We start from the raw sequence: 24,648 nt of genomic DNA, 5'->3' as shown, positions 1-24,648 counted from the left end.
GCATGGCAGCAGTCTTATGTCCACACCTCAGCCCGCCCGAGTTAGTTGGCCTCAACTTCTGAACATCAATCCTCCCTCTTATAGGTCCACAGAATGGGTGTAGACTCGCACTGGAGCAAGAGGGTTGCAGCCCTGACTGTATGTCCATTGGTGAGAGGGTGGCCCATTGAAACTCAGCATGTGGAGGTGACAGTGTGCCCAGTCAGAAACTTCCTCACAACCATCTCAGCCAGAGCCCTCTGCCAATTCACTAGCTGCCGATGGTGAGACCTGCTTCCACTGGCCAAGGGACAGGAACACCATTCAGGGCTGTCAGCTCGGACACGGATCCTCTTCTTATAAGGCACTGGGGCCTCACCTTGAGTATTGTCAACAGTCTTGTGCTCTTAATCTTAGAAAAGATGTGCTGGCATTGGAGAGGGTCCAGAGGAGGCTCACAAGGATGATTCCAGGAATGAAAGGGTTATCATACGAGGAACATTTGATAGCTCTGGGTCTGTACTCGCTGGAGTTCAGAAGGATGGGCGGGGGGGGGTGGGGGGCTGTGGGGGGGGGAGGGGGGATCCCACTGAAACTTTTGAATGTTGAAAGGCCTAGACAGAGTAGATGTGGAAAGGATGTTTCCCATGGTGAGAGGGTCTAGGACAAGAGACCCTCAGGATAGAGGGGTGCCCTTTCAAAACAGAGATGCGGAGACATTTCTTTAGCCAAAGGGTGGTGAATTTGTGGAATTTGTTGCCACATGCAGCGGTGGAGGCCAGGTCGTTGGGTGTATTTAGGGCAGAGATTGATAGGTTGGTGATTGGATATGATATCAAACGTTACGGGGGGGGCGGGGTTAAGGCCGGGAACTGGGGTTGAGGAGGAGATAGAAAAAAGGATCAGCCATGACTGAATGGCGGAGCAGACTCGATGGGCCAGATGGCCCAGTTCTGTTCCTATGTCTTATGGGGTAAGTGTGGAAGAAGGAACTGATCTTGGCTAGGATGAAAAGCAAAGGTGATTTCAGATGCCAGCTCAGGCGACACGCGGCTTCAGTGACAGGGGACGGACGGGCAGCCTGCGGAATGCGGTGGAAGTGGGGCCGGACTGCCACACTCTCACTGCATGGGGTTTCGCCGGGTGACAGGGACGCCGCTCAATGGGAGGACAGTACTGAGGGAGCTCGGCTCAGTGGGAGGAGCGAGGGGCGGAGCCGGGGTTTCTGCTCGGGCTGCTGGAGCCGGAGTCCGGGCTGCGGCGATGGATCGGGACCAGGGCGGCGAAAAGCGACACTGGGTGTCCGGGACAGGGGCGGCGGCCCGGTGAGTGAGTGGGGCCGGGCGGTGGTGGAAGGAGAGGGAGGGAAGAAGAGATCTGAGTTTGAACGAAGCAAAGGCTTAAAACGAGCAACGGGCGGGGGGGGGGGTTGGTTTAGGTGGTGGGTCAGAGGAGCGAGGACGAGGAATTGAGGGGTGAGGATTAGGAGTGGGTGTGAGGAGCGAGGACGAGGAATTGAGGGGTGAGGATTAGGAGTGGGTCTGAGGAGCGAGGACGAGGAATTGAGGGGTGAGGATTAGGAGTGGGTCTGAGGAGCGAGGACGAGGAATTGAGGGGTGAGGATTAGGAGTGGGTCTGAGGAGCGAGGACGAGGAATTGAGGGGTGAGGATTAGGAGTGGGTCTGAGGAGCGAGGACGAGGAATTGAGGGGTGAGGATTAGGAGTGGGTCTGAGGAGCGAGGACGAGGAATTGAGGGGTGAGGATTAGGAGTGAGGATATACTATGGCAGTGGCCAGTCCAATCTGCTGTTGGTGCGGGGAGACTTCCGACTTTTCAGCACCCACTTAACGGCCGCGTGTCCCAATGCCTACAGGATCTTGTAGTTTGAAATTTGTTTGTCGTTTTGTTTTGGGACCCTGTCTCTGACTCGAAACGTCGTCCCTCCCCATCAACAAATACTGCTCCACTCACTGAGTACCTCGAGCAGTTTGTTGTTGCCCCGATGCGGGCGTTCCACTTCTTCGCCGAGGCTTTAACCATGTCCTTTCCTCTCAGTCTGGTACTCTCCTCTCACGACGGGGTCTGTTTCACGGGTCTGAGCCTGGGTCAGAGTTAGGGGTAGGGTCAGGGTCAGGCAGTGAAGGTGGACCGGGTTCTGTACACAGAAAGGGTGCTGCTGCTATCTCGCCAGTGCGGTGAGATGTCTGCTTTCTCGGGAGAAAGGACGGCCGTCAGACCATCGGCTCTGTGCTAGGTGTAAGGTCTTGCTTTTCAAACGGACACATCAGAAGATGACAGAGAATTCCATCGGCGCCTGGGGGAGAATGCTTCACATTTCCCTGGGTGCCATCATAACGTTTATTTATTTTTCATTTAAGGGATACAGTATGGTAACAGGGCCTTCCGCCCCAACGCGACCGCACCCATGTGTCTAATTGAACTACGAACTGGAATGCCTGTGGAAACCCGGGCAATGACAGGGAGAACCTACAGAAACTTCATACAGGCAGCGATGGGGATTGAACCCGCGTTGCTGGCGCTGTAATAGCGTTTGCTGACCGCTACGCTACCGTGTCGCCCTATTTACTGAAAGCCGTATGGTGCGGGGGGATAGGGGGAGGTCTGTAGCTGGCCTTTGTCTTGCCTCTTTTCCCGAGGTCGCTGGATTTACACCAGGAACGTCTCCTTGAGGAAGCACAGTCCGGTCTACTGTGAAGCTGGCGGGTGTAGAGACAGGTTTATGGATTGCCATGGCCACGGAGTGGGTGCAGATCAGAATTGCTGGAGGTCTGGTGCTAACTATTCCTGTACCACCAGTGAGCTGTGGTAGGACTGAGGAGGAAGAGGTGCCTCGGCAAGGGCAGAATCTCTCCGTGAGGCCAACCTGCAGCCACCTGGCCTTGTGTGAGGAGAGAGGCACTGAGAAGCTCTGTGAACCTTTGTGCAGGGGTTCCCGACCTGGGGGTCATGGGCCCCTTGCTTAATAGCATTGGTCCATGGCATAGAAAGGGTTGGGAATCGCTGCCTTAGTGTGTCTTGTGGAAATGCTGGCACACGGCATGTTGAGGCTCAAACCAAACTATCTTGGTACCACTCATTGGATTAGGATTATAGGGACGGATTAGAGAGCTGACCACCCACCTTCCCTCACATCTGGTTTCACCTATCACCCACAAGCTCGTACTCCTTCCCCTCCCCCACCTTATTCTAGCTTCTGCCCCTTTCCTTTCCTGCACTGATGAAGAGTTGTGGCCCAAACCATTGATGGCTTATTCCCTTCCATAAATGCTGCCCAACCTTCTGAGTTCTTCCAGCATGTCTTATATGTGTTATCCACACAGTGTTGTAGGGTAATATTTGGCTCTAGCTTGTTTCTGACCAGTACAGATGTGAAGGGCTGAATAGCCTTATTATGCATTGTAACTGTCCTGTGAGGAGATCAGTAATCTGGACGAATATCTTCACTTATTCTGGTGACAACACTCCTCACCTTTGACCCTGAGGAGACACAAGGGATTACAGATACAAACTGCTAAAGGAACTCAGTGGTTCGAGCAGCATCTTAGGAGAGAAATGTTTTACTCCTGGTTTAAGGCTTAGACCCAAAGTGTTGATAATTCCTTCCCCCCCCCCCAATAGAAGCTGCTCGATCCACTGAGTTCCTTCAGCAGATTTTGTGTTAGTTCCCCAAACTTGCTTTCTGCAGCATCACTCCCACTCTGCCCTGTGTGACTGGGGGAGCTGGTGCCCATGAGCTGTGATATATGATTCCTTCCTTTGTACTGAGAGAGTGCTCTGTTGCTGATGGTGTCCCAACTGTATCCTTCCTCAACAAAACAAAGACAAGAGTTGCTGGAGATGTTAATCTAAGGAGAGAGAAACTAAACATTTCGGGTCAAAGGACCTTCAACAGAACTGGATCCTTGGCCCTACAGCTTCTACCGGCGGGTTGAAGGACCAAATAGAAGGATATATTTCTCGCCAAAACGCTGGCTTATAATAAAGTTCAAAACGAATTTATTATCAAGGTACGCATATATCACCATATACTACCCTGAGATTCATTTTCTTGCAGGCATTTACAGGAAAATAAAGAAGTACAATAGAATATATGAGAAAACTATACATGAACAAAGAATGACAAACAACAATATGCAAAATAAGACAAATTGTGCAGACAAAAATAAACCAATAATACCAAGAACATGAGTTGCAGAATCTTTGGAAGTGAGTCTACAGATTGTGGAATCAGTTCAGAGTTGAGGTACAGTGAGGGGGTTGTGCTTAGCTTTCTGTGAGATGGGAGCCCCGTGCTGACAGAACTTCTGCTTTGTGCTGGCAGAGTTCCTGCTCTTCAGCTGCTGAGGAGACAGCGGGTGCAGCTTGTCGAACAGCTGGAAGGGCGGGTGGATTGGCTCCTGGAGCAAGCCCTGCAGATGGAGCTGGTCACCAAGGATGACTATGAAGACGTGAAGTACGTGCCTGGTCCCCGAAGGAGAGTCCGCACTCTGCTCGACATCATCAATCGCCGTGGGGAGCTGGTGGCCAATGAATTCTGCTCCCTCTTTGCGAAATCTGAAGGTGTTGAGGACACGAGTATTGGGACAAGTGGTAAGTGAAACTGTGGTTGAATGAAGTTCTGCCGGGTGTAATGAATAACTTGCAGCAACATCACAGGCATATAACATTCAAATGAGTAAGATAAATAAACCTATACAAAAATTATGTTAAAAAGGCACAATTGGAACAAAAAAGACAATGTCCATTTGTCAGTACCTCCAGTTGAACTCTGTCTTTTTGTGTGTTTCCCCCTACCTGTTTTGTGCTTCTGTTCCTGCTCTACTCCAGCCCCTGTATTACTGAGTACTCTGTCTCTCACCTATTTCTCATTATTACCTGTTTTGCTGCCACACCTGTCTCATTGTGCTCCACCTATCATCTGCCTCTCTGTTTATTGCTCAGTGTATTTCAGTCCTGTGTTTTCACCTGTTTGTTGCCAGATTGTGCTAGTCAATTTTCCTGAGCCTCCCCAGTATTTGTATCTGTACTCTGTCCATCTGAATATTGACTCTGCCTGATTCTAGTTTTTGGATTTCTCTGGATGTTTTAATCTCTGCCTGAACTTTGATGCTGACTTTGTTTGCACCTTGGGATCTGTTACTCAATTAATATCACTGTGTGCAGAGTACTGCGTCTGCGATTGGATCCCTGCTCCAGCGTCCTGAAACCATTGTAGTGCAAAATGGTCCTAGTGCTGCATGCTATACTGAGGGAGTGACTGGAGTTAGTGCAGATTGGTTCAAGCACCGAATGGTTAAGAGAAAGGAGCTGTTCTTGAACCTGATGCTGTGAGTCTTCAGGTTTCTGTAGTTCCTGCCTGACGGTAGCTGCAAGGAGATAGCACCACCTTTCCAGGGTGGAAGATCTTCTCAAGCTCTGAAGGAGTCCAGTTCTGTGCAGGGTGCTTTCACATTTACAACAGATATGAGAGACATAAGACAAAGGAGCAGAAGTCGGCCATTTGACCCATCGAGTCTGCTCCGCCATTTTATCATGAGCTGATCCATTCTCCCATTTAGGCCCACTCCCCTGCCTTCTCACCATAACCTTTGATGCCCTGGCTACTCAGATACCTATCAATCTCTGCCTTAAATACACGCAATGACTTGGCCTCCACTGCTGCCCGTGGCAACAAATTCCATAGATTCACCACCCTTTAACTAAAAAAAATTTCTTTGCATTTCTGTTCTGAATGGGTGCCTTCAATTCTTAAGTCATGCACTCTCGTACTAGACTCTCCCATCATGGGAAACAATTTTGCCACATCCACTCTGTCCATACCTTTCAACATTCGAAATGTTTCTATGAGGTCTCCCCTCATTCTTCTAAACTCCAAGGAATACAGTCCAAGAGCGGACAAACGTTCCTCATATGTTAACCCTCTCATTCCCAGAATCATTCTAGTGAATCTTCTCTGTACCCTCTCCAACGTCAGCACATCCTTTCTTAAATAAGGAGACCAAAACTGCCCACAGTACTCCAAGTGAGGTCTCACCAGCGCCTTATAGAGCCTGCTCCTATACTCTATTCCTCTAGAAATGAATGCCAACATTGCATTCGCCTTCTTCACCACCAACTCAACCTGGAGGTTAACCTTAAGGGTATCCTGTATGAGGACTCCCAAGTCCCGTTGCATCTCCGAACTTTGAATTCTTTCCCCATTTAAATAATAGTCTGCCTGTTTATTTCTTCTGCCAAAGTGCATAACCATACAGTTTCTGACATTGTATTTCATTTGCCACTTCTTTGCCCATTCTTCCAATCTATCCAAGTCTCTCTGCAGACTCTCCGTTTCCTCAGCACTACCGGCCCCTCCAGCTATCTTCGTATTATCATCAGATCTATATCATAGCCACAAAGCCATCTATTCCATAATCCAAATCATTGATGTACAATGTAAAAAGAAGCGGCCCCAACACGGACCCCTGTGGAACACCACTGGTAACCGGCAGCCAACCAGAATAGGATCTCTTTATTCCCACTCTCTGTTTCCTGCCATCAGCCAATGCTCTATCCACATATGTAACTTTCCCGTAATTCCATGGGCTCTCATCTTGTTAAGTAGCCTCGTGTGGCACCTTGTCAAAGGCCTTCTGAAAATCCAAATATACAATATCCACTGCATCTCCCTTATCTAGCCTACCGGTAATTTCCTCAAAAAATTGTAATAGGCAGGATTTTCCTTTAAGGAATCCATGCTGAGTTCTGCCTATCTTGTCATATGCCTCCAGGTACTCTGTAACCTCATCCTTGACAATCGACTCCAACAACTTCCCAACCACCGATGTCAAGCTAACAGGTCTATAATTTCCTTTTTGCTTCCGTTCCCCCTTCTGAAATAGCGGAGTGACATTTGCAATCTTCCAGTCCTCCAGAACCATGCCAGAATCTATTGACTTTTGAAAGATCATCGCTACTGCCTCCGCAATCTCCACAGCTACTTCCTTCAGAACACGAGGGTGCATTCCATCTGGTCCGGGAGATTTATCTACCTTTAGACTATTCAGTTTCCTGAGTACTTTCTCTGTCGTAATTGTGACCTTGCACACTTGTCTTCCCTGCCACCCTTGAGTGTCCAGTATACTGCTGATGTCTTCCTCAGTGAAGACTGATGTAAAATACTCATTCAGTTCCTCCGCCATCTCCTTATCTCCCATTACAATTTCTCCAGCATCATTTTCTATCGGTCCTATATCTACTCTCACCTGTCTTTTACTCTTTATATACTTGAAAAAGCTTTTAGTATCCTCTTTGATATTATTTGCCCAGCTTCCTTTCATAGTTAATCTTTTCCCTCTTAATGACCTTCTTAGTTTCCTTTTGTAAGCTTTTAAAAACTTCCCAATCCTCTGTCTTCCCACTAATTTTTGCTTCCTGTATGCCCTCTCCTTTGCTTTGACTTTGACTTTGACTTCTCTTGTCAACCACGGTTGTATCCTTTTTCTATTCGAAAATTTCTTCTTTTTTGGAATATACCTGTCTTGCACTTTCCTCACTTCTCGCATAAACTCCAGCCACTGCTGCTCTGCCGTCTTTCCCGCCAGTGTCCCCTTCCAGTCAACTTTGGCCAGTTCCTCTCTCATGCCACTGTAATTTCCTTTACTCCACTGAAATACCGACACATCAGATTTCGGCTTCTCTTTTTCAAATTTCACAGTGAACTCAATCATGTTATGATCACTGCCTCCTAAGGGTTCCTTCACCTCAATCTCTCTAATCACCTCCGGTTCATTACACAATACCCAATCCAGTACAGCCGATCCCCTAGTGGGCTCAACAACAAGCTGTTCTAAAAAGCCATCTCCCAGACATTCTACAAATTCTCTCTCTTGAGATCCAGTGCCGACCTGATTTTCCCAATCCACTCGCATGTTAAAATCCCCCACAATTATCATAACACTGCCCTTCTGACAAGCCTTTTCTATTTCCAGTTGTAATTTGTAGTCCACATCCCTGCAGCTGTTTGGAGGCCTTTAAATAACTGCCATCAGGGTCCTTTTACCCCTGTGATTTCTGAGCTCAACCCATAAAGATTCTGCACCTTTCAGTCCTATATCACCTCTTTCTAATGATTTAATATCATTTCTTACCAATAAAGCCACACCTCCCCCTCTGCCTACCTTCCTATCCTTCCAATACACTGTTTATCCTTGGACGTTCAGCTCCCAGAGACATGCATCCTTTAGCCACGTCTCAGTGATGGCCACAATATCATACCTGCCAATCTGTAGCTGTACGACAAGATCACCCACCTTATACCTTATGCTGCGTGCATTTAAGTATAACACCTTAAGGCCAGTATTTGGTACTTTTTGCTTTGATTTCACTGCAACTTTATTGCGCTGCAACTCATCCCAATGGCTACAAATTTGCCCCATCACCTGCCTGTCTTTCCTGACATCTTTACTGCTCACTATCTTAGATTTATTTCTGTTTTCCCCTTCCTCCATTCCATCACTCCGGTTCCCATCCCCCTGCCGAATTAGTTTAAACCCTCCCTAACAGCTCTATTAAACCTTCTTGCCAGGATATTGGCCCCCTTTGGGTTCAAGTGTAACCCGTCCATTTTGAACAGGTCATACTTCCCCCAGAAGAGATCCCAATGAGCCAAGAATCTGAAGCCCTGCCCCCTACACCAGTCTTTCAGCCATTAAAAGATAGAGTAAAAGACAAGTGTTTGAGACAGTCAAGAGTTGTGTGTCAACTTCCTGGAGGCTGCTGAGGGAAAATTTGTGCATGCTGAGATTAGATAGGATGAGATATGGCAGTGTGGCCCTAAGGCTGGAGCTAATCTTTGTGTGGACAGGGGTGAACTCAGCCTGAAAGACAGATCTCTGGAATGTGTTTAGAATAATCTGTGCAAACAAGGAGATTGCAGAGCTGTTTCATGAGAGGATTGACCCAGGGCAGGGTTTCATCAAATTAACAATAAGGGGAATGAAGAAAATAATGGGACTGAGGGGTGATCAACACAAGATATTTTGCTGATGCTGGAAATCCTGAGTAACACACACAAAATGCGGGAGCAACTCAGCAGGTCAGGCAGCAACAATGGAGGGAGGGAAATAAACAGTTGACATTTCGAGCTGAGGTGCTTCATCAGGACTATATGTTTCATTTATATTTTTACTTTAGATGCTGGGTTATGTGTCTGTAGCTGCTGCAAGTTGCTCATTGAGACTGAAGGGTCATTTGGGCAGGACTTTGTGTGAGAGGTAGAGTGGAGTGTCAGCTCTGTGGCATCACTTGAAATGTAATATCATGGGGTAGAAATTCAGGTACCCGGGTTTGGCACAAGGTAGGCACCACACTGTGTGGTGGAAGTATTAGGCGAGGGAGGAATCGGGAGATTGAGCAAATAATGGCAAATAGGTCTTACTGAGTACTCAACCCTGAGGATCACAACTTTGCACATTAAAAAAGGATTTTAAAAAAACAGGTGATGGTTGCAGAGGACTGAGTACGTGGGAGAGAAGGGTTCAACAACACTCCCCAGCTGGAGAACTGGAAGTACTGACGGAAAGGTAGAGGGGCATTGGAGTGCAGATAGATCCACCAGAATAGGTCCTCAGCGAGGCCAGATCACAGGTATCCTTCAGAACCTCCGGCTAACCTGCATGGGGACAGAACTGCTCAGATTATTGGTCATCAATTCATTATTGTCCCATGTACTAAGATACAGTGAAAAGCTTGTCTTGCAGGCTGTTCATACAGATCCAAATCATTGCATTGAGGTAGAACAAGGTAAAGCAATAACAATGCAGAATATGGTGTGGAAGCTACAGAGAAAGTACAGACAAACAAAGTGCAAGATCATAACGAGTTAGATTGAGAGGTTAAGAGTCCATGTACAAGAGGTCCATTCAACAGTCTGGTAACAGTGGGTGGAAGCTGTCCTCGAGCCTGGTGGTATTGTGGTTTCAGGTTTTTGTATCTTCTGCCTAATAAGAGAGGGGAGAAGAGAGATCGTCTTTGATTATGCTGGGAGTTTTACTGAGGATGGGAGAATTATAGACAGAGTACATAGAGGAGAGTGTGGTTTCCATGATGGACAAAGCTGTTTCCACAACACTGCCGTTTCTTGCCATATGAAGCCATTATGCACGCAGATAGGATGCTTTCTATGGCACATCAATAAAAATGGTAAGGGTTAATGGGGACAAGCCAAATTTCTTTAACCTCCTGAGGAAGTAGAAGTGTTGGTAAGCTTCCTTGGTCATGACATCTATGTGGTTGGACCAGGACAGGCAATGGGTGATGTTTATGCGAGGAATTTGAAGCTCTCAATCTCAGCAGCATTGACGTAGACAGGGAACTATGCACCCCCATTCCCACCCCCTCCTGAAGTCAATGAGCAGCTCGTTTGTTTAGCTGACATTGAGGGAAACGTTGTTGTCGTGTCACCATGTCACTCTCTGTCCCACTCCTGCACTCCGACTCGAATTAGTTGAGATACGGCCCACTACGGTGGTATCATCTGAAAACTTGTACCTGGAGTTAGAGCAGTTAGAGCCACACAGCCATGAGTGTACACGTAGGGGGCCGTGTGCCATAGAAAGCATCCTAACTGCGTGCATAATGGCTTCATATGGCAAGAAACTGCAGGGTGTTGTGGAAACCGCTTTGTCCATCATGGAAACCACAGTCTCCTCTGTACTCTGCCTGTACTTCTCGCAGCTTTAGTAAAGCAACCAGCACAGTCAAAGACAATCTCTCTTCTCCCCTCTCCCATCGGGCAAAACCTGAAAACACATACCACCAGGCTCAAGGACAGCTTCTTCTCACTTACCAGAGTCTTGAATGGACCTCTTATAGAGGGACTCAACCTCTCAATCTAACTCGTTATGATCTTGCACTTTGTTTGTCTGTACTTTCTCTGTAGCTTCCACACCATATTCTGCATTGTTATTGTTTTACCTTGTTCTACCTCGATGCAATGATTTGGATCTGTATGAACAGCCTGCAAGACAAGTTTTCGCTGTATCTTGGTACATGGCACCAGTGTTGAGAATAATCTTTGTGGAAGTGTTGCTGCCTAACCTGCTGGGGGACAGGCACCGCCCCTCCAGGTCAATAGTGAACTGAGTTCACTCTGCTTCCACGGATGAGGAAGCTGGTCTAGGGCTGGAGGTGTCGGAGGGAGTGGTCAGGTGAGGAGTGTGTGAGGTAGTGACTTCTCCCGCATTACTCTGGGATTGGGGATCTCAAGGCATGAATCAAGGTTCTCAGTATCAGGGTGGCCCTCCCCTCACAGAGCTGTCAATTGGGCGGGGTGGGGGAGTGGATGAAGGGGTGGTGTGGGAATGGTTGGTTGGTGGGAGAGGAATGGACTGGGAGTGGGGAGAGATGGAGAGGATTGGCCGGGGTAAGGGGAGTGGATTGGGAGGGAGAGAGGAGTGGGGAGGGGAACAATAGAGGATAGAGGAGGGAGGGGAATGGAGCAGTGGTGGGGGATTGGGTCAGAGGCAAGGGATGGGGGAGTTACATTGGGGTGGAGAAGGTGGGAGAGATGGAGTGGGAGGTGGTTGGGAGTGGGATGGGGGTGATGGTGGGGAAGGGGAGTGGGTGTGGTCTAGTGGCTGCTAGAAGATGGACCTCCCTCCCTCTTCTCCTTCCCCTGAAGCATCTCAGTCGATCCATGACCAGGACTTTGTGTCTCCGCAGAACACCGTGCCGTGGTGAAGAAGCACCGACAAGTTCTGCTGAGGAGGAATGAGTCGATGATGTACTACAACTCGAGGGCAGGCGAGAAGGTCTACCTGCCGGACCAGTTCACTGAGCTGCTGTTGACCAATGGGCACAGCAACGTGGAGCTGAAACAGCACGAGCTCCTGTCGCTCGGCCAGCAGCGCATTGAGCTGCAGGAGCGCGGGGCCCCCCCGTTTTCCATCCTGCCCGAACAGCTCTTCCAGTGCCTCACTGACAGGAGGGCCCCCAGCAAGGTACTGCTGACCGGCGTGGCCGGAATTGGCAAAACCGTGCTGGTGCAGAAGCTGGCCTACGACTGGGCAAGCGGCCGGTGTCTCCACAACTTCCAGGTGGTCCTGCAGCTGACCTTCAGGGACCTGAACCTCGCTGATAACCCGGTGACCTTCAGGAGGCTGGTCCTCAGGAAGAACGGCCACTTGGCCAAAGTGTTGGATCTGGTCTTCGAGGAAGCGCAGGCGCTGCTGGTCATCTTGGACGGCTTCGATGAGTTCAAATTCTGTGCTAGTGTGGATGGAGATTGTTATGTCACTGATCCAGACGAGGAGGGCCAGCTACCTCACATCGTCAACAGTCTACTCCGGGGAGAGCTGCTGCCCGGGGTGTCCGTACTCTTGACCAGCCGTCCCACCGCGGTCACCTACATTCCCGTGGAGATAATTGACCGCTTCGTGGTCATCACAGGGTTTTCAGAAAAGGAGATCAAAGATTTCTTCCTGAAATATTACCAGGACCAGAGTCTCGGCAACAGGGTCTTTGGGCTGGTAAAGGAAAACCATTTTCTCTTCACTCTGTGCTTTATCCCTGCCTTCTGTTACATCGTGTGCAGTGTGTTGAAGGATGAGGGAGCGGTGGACCATAAGCAACCCAAGACGATGACCGACATTTACAGCCGGTACCTCACCATGCTGCTGAGGCATCACTCCCACCCCCAGCCGGACAGTCCGGAAGATCTCACACAGATGCTTCGTAACCTGGGCAGGCTGGCGTACAGCAAGCTGCTCCAGCATGAAACACTCTTCTACCGGCATGAGCTGCAGACTCACCACATTGAGCTCAGTACCTTTGTCAACAGTTTCCTGGACAGAACCTGCATCCAGGAGCCGGACTGTGTGGAGGATGTCTTCTCCTTTGCACACTTCACCATCCAGGAGTTCCTGGCAGCTCTGCACTACGTGTTAGAACCCCGCCCTCTCCCGGACATCATGGACACAGACACGTGCAGTGTGAGCTCGGGATACTTGGATATCTTCCACCGGTTTGTCTCGGGCTTGTTGTCGGAGAGAAACCAGACCTTGCTCTCCAAGCACCTGAAGCTGGGGGATGTCACCAAACTAGAGGTCCACCACCTGTGGCTGCTGGAAGGCATTACAGAGAGCTGTGAAAAGGGCTCCGGTATTTTGAATTTACTCCACTGCCTGTTCGAGCAGCAAAACCCCTCTCTAGCAGAGAGGCTAACACCCAGGAGTCTCCATATTCACGTGGGGGACAACATAATTTGCCCAATGGATCTGAGTGTGCTGCAGTACTTCCTGGACCTGCAGATTGGAGATGTGGTGGAACTGGATGTGACTGCCACCAATATTAGTGGTCTGGACCTGAGGACCCTCCAACCCTATCTGAAGCACTGTGAGAGCCTGTGGTGAGTGTTCCTCTCAAAGGGTGGGCCAACTTGTGGTTGTCATCACTGGGCCTTCTTGTCTCCTAGCGGAGGGACATGCAGCTAGTGGTCCTGCTGGCTTTGTACAAAGATCTCCCATGGCCTTAATTCCAGTGTGAACATATCAACCAGTCAAAGAGCTTCGACACCAGCGATGCTATGGTCCTCTCTTCCTCACAGCAGCTGCTGAGAGTTAGGGAGCCTGGGCCAGCGAGGGTTCAACTGATAAGATCTGGCAATACTGGATTCTCTCAACTCATCTAATAGTTTCCCCTCCTCCTAGAAACTAATTGGCTGCCTATCCCTCGGTCTACCTCTGTACATGTATTGGCCTTGAACTTTTGAAGATGTCTTCATCTCACCCAATCCTAAAAATCCAGTTTTGGGGGTTGAAGTTCATCTCCCTTCTGTCTCTTGCATCTGCTTTGTTTTACTTCCTGGAACATAGAACAGTATAGCAGAGGAACAAGTCATTCAGCCCTCAATGTTGTCCTGAATTAAACAGCCAACTAATCTACTCCCTTCTGCTTACACAATGTCCATATCCTTCCAATTCCTGCTCATTCATGGGTCCTCTTGAAGATCACTATTGTTTTTGCCTCCACCACCAATTCCAGCAGCACATTCCAGGGCACCCAGCACTTTGTGTTTTAAAGAACTTAGCCTCTTTCAGCTTGAACGCATACCATCTGGTATTAGACATTTTAGCTCTGGGGGAAAAAGATACTGACTGTCTACTCTGTCCATGCAATTCATTATCTATAAACTTCTATCAAGCCTTTCTTCAGCTTCTGCTGCGCTAGAGAAAAACAAACCCCAGTTTGTCCAACCTCTCCTTATAGCATGTGCCCTCTAATCCTGGCAGCTTCCTGGTAAACCTCTCCCGCATCCTCTCTAAAGCCTCAACATCCCTGAGTGATCAGAATTGAATGCAATGCTCCAGATGTGGTGTAACTGCAGTTTTATAAAATTGCAACATAACTTCCTGACTCTTGAAGTTAATTCCTCAACTAATAAAGGCAAGAATGCCACATGTCTTCTTCACCACCCTGAGCCACCCTCACAGAGCTATGGACTTGCACCCCAATATCCCTCTGCATAACAACTCTATTGAGCTTGCCATCAACACTATACTAATATTTACATTTAATCCATTCAATCTATTCTTCCCTGGACTCTACTCTGATTTTTCCTGCACTTTTAGAATATTAAACCCAAACTTTCCTCCATGTTTCCCTTATCTTTTTCTCCCCTTTTCTTTTTCCTCTTTGACTTCCCACATTCTTTCACGCACATGTCCATTTTTCTTTTCCTCTCTCCTTCCATTTCCTCCTCCCTCTTTCCCTTCCCTTTCTTTCTCTCACCCTCCCTTTACTTCTCTCTGTCTGTCTCTCCTGCTTTTACTCTCTCTCCACCTCTTCCCCCAACCCTTGCATCTCTCTCTCCTTCCAGTTCTCCCTGTCACTGTATCTCCTGCTGTGACTCAGAATATCTTGAATGGATAGTGGGAACTGGTTCAGAGAGGTCTTTCTGATGGGGGCAAGGTTTGCCTGAGGGGCTGACTGTCCTTTTGTTCCTTTTGATTGTGTGAAGGGTGGTGCTTTGAGAAGGGTGGGGGCAGGATACAGAGGTGTGCGTTTTGGACTGGGCAATTTTCATTCAATGAGATGACTGGCAGAAATCAGATGGATAGTGGAAGTTTCAGACATGCCTCATTTCTTGTCTCTGAATTATTAGGTGTGGGGAGAACAAATTGGATTCTGAAGCAATTCACTTCTTGAGTGAGCTGTTGAAATCCCAAGACTACAGGCTGAAACTTCTAGGGTAATTACCAACCTTTCTTTATGCGCTGAAGTGACTGACAAGTTGGAGATGGGCTGGAAGATGTCAGAACAGGAGCCTTTAGTGTGCGGATTGGCAGCAACCTTTATTGAAACCCATACTGGTGACCCAGAGGCCCAGGGGTTCAGATCTCCAGGGTTACGATAGCCTGGGGACATGGAACACAAAGGCAATGCTGTGTGGACTCTGGGCAGTAAGGGTCTTTGGTGAGGTTAGGCAAAAGGTGTGGTTAAATAGATTATGATAGGTATGGCAATTGTCCCGTATCGGACCGCAAAGCATTCCAGTGTGTGGTGAAAACTGCCCAGTGGATTATTGGCACCCAATTGCCCACCATTGGGAACATCTACCATAAACGCTGCCTGGGCAGGGCGAAAAGCATTATCAAGGATGCATCTCACCCTAACCATGGGCTTTTTACTCTCCTCCCATCCGGTAGGCGCTACAGGAGCCTCCGCTCCCGCACCAGCAGGCACAGGAAGAGCTTCTTCCCTGAGGCTGTGACCCTGCTGAACCTCACACCACAGCGCTAAGCAGTATTGCATCCATATTGTACTGTCTCAGTACTTTTATATTTGTGTGCTGTAGCACTTTTTATTCGCAGTTATTTTGTAAATAACACTATTCTTTGCATTTCTGATCAGATGCTAACTGCATTTCATTGGCTTTGTATCTGTACTCGGCACGATGACAAAAAAGTTGAATCTAATCTAATCTAATGGGATCCATGCTGAGCACAGTTGCAGCAGACCTGAGGCTGTACGAATTTTGGGTCAGATCGATGAGCTGGAGTCTGAGCTTTGGGCGTGAGTATCAGGGGGTGAGGGGAGGGGTTAGAGGAAGAGATGGACTGAAATGGTGTTGTGAATCAATTGCACCTCCTCAATGAGCTACAGCAGAACCAGTTAGTCAAGGCAACCAAAAGGGTGTCACAAGTGAAGCAGGTGTGGGGATCCAGAAAGTGCATCCTCAGCCCTTGTACTTGTCCAGCAGGTTTCGGCTTCTATGCAGCCTCTGTGGATGAGAGCAGGACAGGGTCCGGTGATGCCATTCCACACAGTGAGGAAGAAAGGGGAGGGGGTAACAGGGAGAGTTTAATTAGGGGGTAAAACATATCCTGCAGTTGTGAATGGATCCAGGAGGCTGTGCTCCGTGCCAGGGAAGGGCCTCTTTCTGGGGCTGGAGGCGAGAGAACTGGTTGTCATGTCCACATGGGGGCCGCTGGAGGGCGGGACAAAGAAGGGGGTTCTGGTGATGGTGAGAGAGCAGCTTGGGTCCAAGTTAACCACTGAAAGCTGGCAATCTCTGGGTGGCCAATGGTGTCAAAGATTACAGGCAGATGGGGAAATAAATCAGCCATGATTGACTGTGGCTGGGGAGGGAGGAGGATAGGATACGAAGGGGCTGCTCCTTGAGTTCTGGCTGCATTTCAGTCCCACACTCCTGATCTTTGGTCACTCGACGGGGGAATATCCTGGTCATGTTGCTCCTGGACCTGAGCGAAGTGATCATTCACAGGTCCAGTCAGCGGGCAGATCGAGGGGTCTGCCCGGGCCAATTGTCTGCCCCTCTTCCTTGGTTACGTCCATGTCGTGTGTTCCTGGAGAGGGAGTACACGGTATCCTTGGGTACACTGGGGGCCTTCTGGGACCAGTGGGTGGCAAAGGAGCTCAAGTTTGCTTTCGGTAGGCACGACCGAATTATAATATGAAACCTTGGAATGTGGAGTATTAAACTATTGTAATAGTGTGCCATAATCCCTGTATAAACTCCTTTGGAAAAGGGGAAAAGAAAGGGAGAGTTCCCATGGAACAGCTGCACTTGGGATGGGTTGGAGTCAGAGTTCGTTAATTAGAAAATTGGGGCTGTAGGTGAGTTAGACGAATGGTGGTGGGGGGGGGGGATCTGATTGAAACCTACTGAATATTGAAAGGCCTGAATAGAGTGGATATGGGAGGATGTTTCCAGTAGTGGGCGAGTCTAGAACCAGAAGCCACGGCCTCAGAATAGAAGCACAACCCTTTAGAACAGAGATGAGGAAGTTCTTGCCAAAGAGTCTTGGCCTGAAATGTCAACTGTACTCTTTTCCATAGATGGTGCCTGGCCTGCTGAGTTCCTCTGGCCTTTTGTGTGTGTGTTGCTCGGATTTCCAGCATCTGCAGATTTTCTCTAGTTTGTGAGGAATTTCTTCAGCCAGTGGGGATGAATCTGTGAAATTCATTGCCACAGATGGCAGTGGAGGCCAAAACATTTGGTATATTTTAAACAGAGGTTGATAGGTTCCTGACTAGTAAGTGTCAACATTTATGGGAAGTAAACAGGAAAATGGGGTTGGGAGGCAAAAATGTATCAGCATTGATCAAAAGGCAGAGCAAACTTGATGGGGTAAAATGGTCAAATTCTGCTCCTACGTCTTATGGTCTTTAAATGAAATGATATGGCAGGAGGTGGGAAATTTAGAAAATTGAAGAGAAAGTACAGGGCATGTTGTATAGGGAAGTGAGTAATGATGGCCAGAGATTGCCAGCAAGGGACAGAGGGCACAGACAAGCCGGTGAATGATAGATGCCATGCTGTTGACACAAGTCAGAACTACTATAGTTACAGAAGGTTCAGTGAGGAAACGAAAAGAGGAAACATGGGAGGATCAGAGGAGAATGACGTGGCACAGAAAGCAATCCAAAAATAACCTCCAGGCAAGGGAAGAGAAGGAAGGTTTAAAGAGAGAGGTGGAACTGAGACATGTTAAAAAGGAAATCCACTTGTCAAGTCAGAGAGAAAGCTGTTCAACTTGGACCTTGCATCAGTTTCAGCGAAGGAGAAGATGCCTTCGGAGTCTCAGCAAGGGATGATGTGTTTGAAACTCTTCGTGATCTGAAAGCTGATAGTACAGAGAGTGTACTGAGTAGATAAATCCCCTAGTCTAACCGCGATGCTTCTCAGTTTGCTGATGGCAGTATGGGAGGGTTTGTAAAGGTCCTGGCTGTAATGTCGCAAACATCTGTAGATCCAAAGATATTTCCTGAACATTGGGGAAATGCAGCTGCACAAAAAATGGCGTAGTGATGACTGCAGTAACTGCAGATCAGTCACAGGGGGCAGGGGCAATTTTGTAAAGTATTAATACAAGCAAATTATAAACACAAGTGATTCTGCAGATGCTGGAAATCCAGAGTAACACACACAAAATGCTGGAGGAACTCAGCAGGTTATGCAGCATCTATGGAAGTGAACAAACCTTCCCGATGAAGGGTCTTGGCCTGAAATATCTACTGTTAATCCTCTCCATAGATGCTGCCCGACCTGCTGAGTTCCCCTGCATTTTGTGAGTGTTACTTTGGACAGTAAAATTAGGGAAACAGTTCATAGATAATTAGACAAGTGCAGCCTGATTAGACAAAGGCAATGTGGATTTAGGAAGCAAGAGAGGAGAGGCCTGGTGTTAGAAGACAGGAAAATGGTCAATGTTGTTCCTTTGTTTATGAAGGGCAACAGCGATGAAGTAAGGAACCAGACACTGTTGAGTCTTACATCAGCGAGAGGGAAATTATTGTAGAAAATATTAGGGGTTTATTTGGGAAAACATACACCTATTGGAGATGATTGATAAAACTTGGTTTAGGCCACATTTGGAGTATTTTATGCAGGTCTAGTCACTACATTACAGGAAGGATGTGGAGGTTTCGGAGAGGCTACAGAAGAGGTTCACCTGGATGTTACCTGGGTTAGAGGATATGAGCTATCAGGAGACATTGGACCCACATCGATTATTTTCTCTGGAGCATCAGAGACTGAGAGGTGACCTGATGGAATTATTTAAAAGTTTGAGTGGAATAGATAGGGTAGATTGAGTCTTTTTCCCAAGGTAGAAATGACGAATACTGGAGGGCATAGCTTTAAAGTAAGCGTAAAAGTTTAAAGGAGATGTGCAAGACAAGTTTTGTTTTACGTAGACAGCGATAGGTACCTGCAGTGTGCTGGCAGGAAAGATGGTAGAAGCAGATGCAATAGCAATACTTAGGAAGCACGTAGATAGACACGTGAACAGGCGGGAAATTGAGGGGTGTGGGCCATGTGCGGGCAGATGGGAACAGTTTAGATTGACTTCATGTTCAGCACAGGCAAGGTGGGCTGAATGACTGTTGAAGAAAAATAAAGCTTGACTGACTTCAGAGTGTGTCTGGATGAAGCATCAGTCAATGAGAGAATTGCAGATTGATGTGATTGTTATGAACTCTGATGGTCATGGAGTGAAAGAGGCTGGAATGATGGAGACCAGGCTGGGTGTGAGGAACTGATGGTGGAAGATGGTTTGTCAACCAGAGGAAAGTGTACAGGAGAGACTCCCTGGGGTCAGTGACAGGGCTGTAGCTTTACTAATTATAAACTGAGAGCCCACTTTATTAGGTAGCTCCTGTGCCTCATAAAGTGGGCACTGAGTGTACGTTCGTGGTATTCTAGTGCCTTGGCCCATCCACTTCAAGGTTTGGCATACATTCAGAGATGCTCTTCTGCACACCGCTGTTGTAACACACGGTTGAGATACTGCCGCCTCCTTGTCAATGCAGCTTGTGAGGGGATCTGAGGGAGGTGTGAAGAGTCATGAAGGGGCAGGTAATGATGGGCTGTTTCTGATGGTGTAGGGTCAAGAACTGGGGGGGGCGGGGGCATGTTGAATGGACACGGTGATCTGAATGTGAGCAGGAAAGGCGCGCTAGCTGGGCGAGGAGCACTCAGAGGGGCCAAAGGGCCTGATAGAAATCAAAACAGGAGCTGGGTCAGCACCTCGAAGGGCAGTGTGCTCCTACACGATGCCAATATGAACAGCTCCTCTGTTACAGCCATCCTGTGAATGCTTTTGTTCCATTTTCCTCTGCATTAGGGAACATGGGGTAGGAGAAGGCCATTCAGCCCTTTGAGTCTGCTCCTTCACTCACTGGGTCCTGACGTTCTGTTACCCAGTCCCTTCACCTTGTGACAAAGCCTACCCAATACAACTAAGGTTGTGGGCTAACACAAAACACTTCTGCAGTCGCAGGGTATAAATGATCATCTCTCACGGTGATAGCTGAAGCTGCAGAGTGCATGCAGGGATCTCTTCCTCCCTGTTTTATTCCCTCATCTACTCACTCGAGTAAGGTTACTGATGGAAGGACGGTGTTCACTGACTCCGCTGTTGACATAGAAGGGCTACAATGGAGTGCTACCCCTGCTGTGCCCAGCCCCGATGTCACTCACTCCCCCACTCACATCCTGGTAGATAATGGATAATCCCGTCACTTGCCCCGTCTCTCCCTTATCCACTAACGTGACTGCACTACGAGTGCCTGAGAGATCGTTGTGATCTCAGCCCGCTGTAAAGTCCCGAAAGGCCCCGAGCTCTTTTTTTTAAAAACCTTGCGATGATTGCAAGCTGCCGTAAAGTTCTGAAAGGCACTGACATGCTGTCGTGTAGAGGGGAGAACGGGGGAGGAGTGGGGTACGGTGGGAACACGGGACAAGCTCGCTCCTCCTGCTGTGGTTAACGATTTGATGGGTGGACCACGATGGCATAGAGGTGACTGTGTTGTGTGTGGCGCTGTGGACCAGCAGATTGTTCCAACGCTGCCGAGACAGTGATGTGAATGTGCATATGCTGGATGTCGGGCTGGCTGACAGGTTCAGTAAAAAGCCAGATCAAAGGCAATGTGGGATTCTGATGCCCAGCTTCACCCGGTCCAGGTGAAGGGTCTTGACCTGAAACGTCGACTGCCCATTTGTCCCCGCAGATGGTGCCATGGCCGCCGGGTTCCTGCAGCAGAGTGTGTTGCTCCAGATTCCAGTACCTGCTGTCTCTTGTGGTACGGTCTCAGTGGAAGGGTCACCCTGTAGGTCAGAGATGAGGGGAGGTGGTGAACCTTTGGGAACGGCTGGCCAAGCAGGCTGTGCGAGCTCAGTTCAGATGGAGAGTGATGGACTTTAGATGTGGGGTCAGTGAGAGAAAGTAGCACTAAGGTAGAATGGTGAGCACACTCTGACCGAGTGAGGAGCTGAACCGCCCGTTTCTATTTAGCTGTTCTCACCTCTGCCTCTCTCTAACAGCCTCGGCTGGACTGACATTGGGAACGAGGAGCTGAGGGAAATCTGTGATGCACTGCAGGAGAACAGGACTCTTCAGGAATTGTGGTACCTCTCCCATACATCACACTGTTTACTGTATCTTCATCTATGGTCAGCACGGGCCAGACGGGCTGCAGGGCCTTTTTCCACACTGAACAACTCCATGGCTGTAATCGTGTCTCTCTTCCTGGTTTACCTCCTGACTCTGCTCACCTCCTGATGTCGGACTAACCATTGATCTAAATCTAACCCACTGTCTTACACAATGAGCCAACTATCTGTCTGAAAACAAGGTGCTGGATGAAGTCTGTCCAGGTGGAGGGCCTTAGCCTGAAACATCGAATGTCCACTCCCCCTTCCACAGGTGCGGCTCGACCTGCTGACCCACTCTGCAACCCCATCTCCCTCAGATCCCACCGTCAGCCCCCAGAGGCTCCATCTTCCTCTCACCCCAACCCTCCCCTCTCCACTGACACCACCAGCCTCCCCCCCCCCTTTTTTTCCTCCCTCTATCCCTCTGACTATACCCCTTGCCCATCCTCTGGGTTTCCCCCACTCCCCCTTTACTTTCTCCCCGGACCTCCTGTCCCACGATCCTCTCGTATCCCCTTTTGCCAATCACCTGTCCAGCTCTTGGCTCCATCCCTCCCCCTCCTGTCTTCTCCTATCATTTTGGATCTCCCCCTCCCCCTCCCACTTTCAAATCTCTTACTAGCTCTTCTTTCCGTTAGTCCTGACAAAGAGTCTCAGCCCGAAACGTCGACTGCACCTCTTCCTATAGATGCTGCCTGGCCTTCTGCGTTCACCAGCAACTTTGATGTGTGTTGCTTGAATTTCCAGCATCTGCAGAATTCCTCGTGTTTGTGACTCCCTCCACCATCTTGTTCTCTACTCCAGATCCCATCACCTATGATCTGTTGTGTCTCCATCTGTCTGTTTAGTCTGTGCTGCTGTGGTCTAGTCTAGTCTAGTCTCCCCTGGTGCAGACTGCCCTCCCGGTGTCCAGCTGTGAAATCTGTTGTGTGTTTCAGGATCGAGGGTAGCAATGCCGACTACGACGGGATCTCGGCCTTTGCTGCAGTTTCCTCCAACAATTCCACCTTGAAGAAAGTTGTGTAAGTAGACGGGTCTTCAGTGTTTTAGTCTCGGAGCTCTGCTGCACAGAAACAGGCCCTTCGGCCCACTGAGGCCATGCTGACCACCAATCATTTACAGTATTAGTAAATAGTAGTAGTAGTAGCTGGAGGTTCAAAGCAAGCCAGGCGGCATCTATGGAGGGGAATGAATAGTTAGTTGGCGTTTCAAGCCAACACCCTGATGAAAATTTCCAGATTCTACAGATTCTATCATTTACACCGATTGTACATTGACAGCTGGCAGTCAGGATTGATCCTGGTTTCCAGAGCTGTGGGGGTGGGCAGCAGAATTCAGGGTGTGGCATGGGGGCAGCGCAAACTATGGGTGATCGAAACAAAGCTGCAGATGCTGAAATAAACATCTGCCCCAAATCCTTCCAGTGTCGAGGTTGGCATTTCTACTTCCTTGGCTCTCTGCGGAGATGTGTCCGGACCGTCCCTGCTTCAGTGTACCCCTGAGAAGCCGGGCTTTGGTCTCCCATGGAAAGAGTTTTCTCTTGGTGCATCATCAGGCACCTCAGTCTCATCCTCCTGTGTTCTCCGGGTGGGACCCCCCCCCCCCGACCCCAGTCGTTCTCCCCACTTGTGGGATCTGCCTTGTGTCGGCTGGGCTAGTGCCTGGCAGTTGGACTGAAGGCTGGATGGGTCCCATCGTGGGCATCGGCTGCTCTGAGTGAAGTGCTCTGATGTAGCAGCAGGGTGCAGGCTGCATTCACCATCTCCCCAGCTGCTTACCAGTGTGGAAGGACGTAAATATTGTGCTTTATTCTGTAGGCTGAGAAAAGGGAACTGGAATTTAAACTTCAGAGACTGCCCATAACCTTGGGTTCCTCTGGAGGGTCCCTGTTGTCCTAGAGAGATGCAGCATGGAAACATGGTGACCATCAACCATACCGACAGCAGTTCCATTTCTCCCTACATTTCCATCGACGACAGGTTCCCAGTAGGTTCCCCCACTCTCCCGCACACAAGGGACGGTGTGCAACAGGTTATAAAACATGCACACATTTGCGATTTGGGAGAAATCCCACGGGGTCACAGGGAAAACCTGCGAACTGCGCACGGACCGTGCCAGAGGCTGATGCTGAACGTGGGTCCCTGGAGCCGACAGATAGCAGCACTACCTGCACCGCCTTGTTCAAGCAAGACCAGTACGCGTACGCATGGGGAGGGCCCGCCTCGGGACCGCTGGGGACAGCCCGTCTCTGCGGCTCTGACGGTCCAGGGTCAGCTGACATGGGGGTGGGAAGATCAGGGCAGCTGTTCCCGAAGGAAGGAATCCAGGAAACCGGGAGTGCCAAAGAAACCAGAAAGAGAACGGTCGAACTGGGATGGTAGAGGCAAGGATCGGGGAATCGCGGGAGCGCAGGGTAGGGGGACAGATTCTCCAAAAGGCTTGCTGCAGGGCCGAGGGGTTCAAAGTTCAAAGTAAGTTTATTCTCACAATATGTGCTGTATATGTCAGCATATACCACGCAGATTCATTTTCTTGCGGCCATTCACAGAGCAAAGAAATACAATAGAATCAATTGAAAACTACAAATAAAGTCAGAGAAACAACCATTGTGCAAAAGGAGCGGCTGGGGTCCTACCATGATAGAAAATGGTAATCCAAGTGAGGAAAGTGGCTGTCCAGAGTCTCTCATCTCCTCTCTCTCTCTCTCCAGGTGTTCGGGTTGGTGGGTTAATTGGCCGCTGTGAATGATAGGAATGTGGGGGAATGAAAGGGGTGGTTTAGGGTCAACATGGGCTCGGACGGCTGAGGGGCCTCTGCCTCTGCTGTTTAACTCTGTGCCTGGCTTGCCTGTTTCCAGGTTCATCGGCCACGGCCTGGAGGGGGAGGACGCGGCGAGGCTGAAGCAGGAGCTGCCGCCCAGCGCCTCGGACCGGATTGTGGCCTGGCTCTGCGATGACTACCAGCAGTGGCAGGGCTGGTGTGACTGGGTGTGTCAGCGGAGCCAGACCTGCACGGACGAGAAGCTCGTCCAGTTCCTCAGTAAGATCTTCAGCCACTGTGCCCACCGGCGGACGCTGCCGTGGATGCCACAGTGGTGCGTGGCCCTGCAGGAGCTGTTGCAGCAACGCATCAGCAAGTGCAGGATCGCAGAAACCCGCAGGAAGTTGCAGAAACTGCAGGGGACCATCGGGCTGTACTGCTGAGGGAT

The 24,648-nt window shown here is 49.2% G+C and overlaps 1 protein-coding gene across 1 annotated transcript; it reads left to right on the top strand.

The window, feature by feature from the left end:
• The first annotated feature begins 1,227 nt into the window (after positions 1-1,227).
• LOC134345779 (NLR family CARD domain-containing protein 3-like) lies at positions 1,228-24,646 on the top strand. Its single transcript, XM_063046976.1, has 7 exons — positions 1,228-1,304; positions 4,323-4,591; positions 11,705-13,388; positions 15,144-15,230; positions 21,330-21,413; positions 22,379-22,462; positions 24,298-24,646. Exons 1-7 carry the CDS (start codon positions 1,243-1,245, stop codon positions 24,641-24,643), a joined length of 2,616 nt encoding a protein of 871 aa, XP_062903046.1. The 5' UTR covers positions 1,228-1,242; the 3' UTR covers positions 24,644-24,646.
• The last annotated feature ends 2 nt before the right edge of the window (positions 24,647-24,648 follow it).

This window comes from Mobula hypostoma, chromosome 4, assembly GCF_963921235.1.
Source record: "Mobula hypostoma chromosome 4, sMobHyp1.1, whole genome shotgun sequence".
NCBI lineage: Eukaryota > Metazoa > Chordata > Chondrichthyes > Myliobatiformes > Myliobatidae > Mobula > Mobula hypostoma.
The sequence above is the reverse complement of the archived record's forward strand: the minus strand, read 5'-3'. Positions and strand labels throughout refer to the sequence as shown.

What these genes read in the sequence shown, in the direction of transcription:
- LOC134345779 (XM_063046976.1), top strand. Translation starts at nt 1,243, where the DNA reads ATGGATCGGGACCAGGGCGGCGAAAAGCGACACTGGGTGTCCGGGACA. An exon ending in TACAGGCTGAAACTTCTAGG is followed by an intron (nt 15,231 to 21,329) that starts GTAATTACCAAC and finishes TCTCTCTAACAG; the next exon opens with CCTCGGCTGGACTGACATTG. An exon ending in TCCACCTTGAAGAAAGTTGT is followed by an intron (nt 22,463 to 24,297) that starts GTAAGTAGACGG and finishes GCCTGTTTCCAG; the next exon opens with GTTCATCGGCCACGGCCTGG.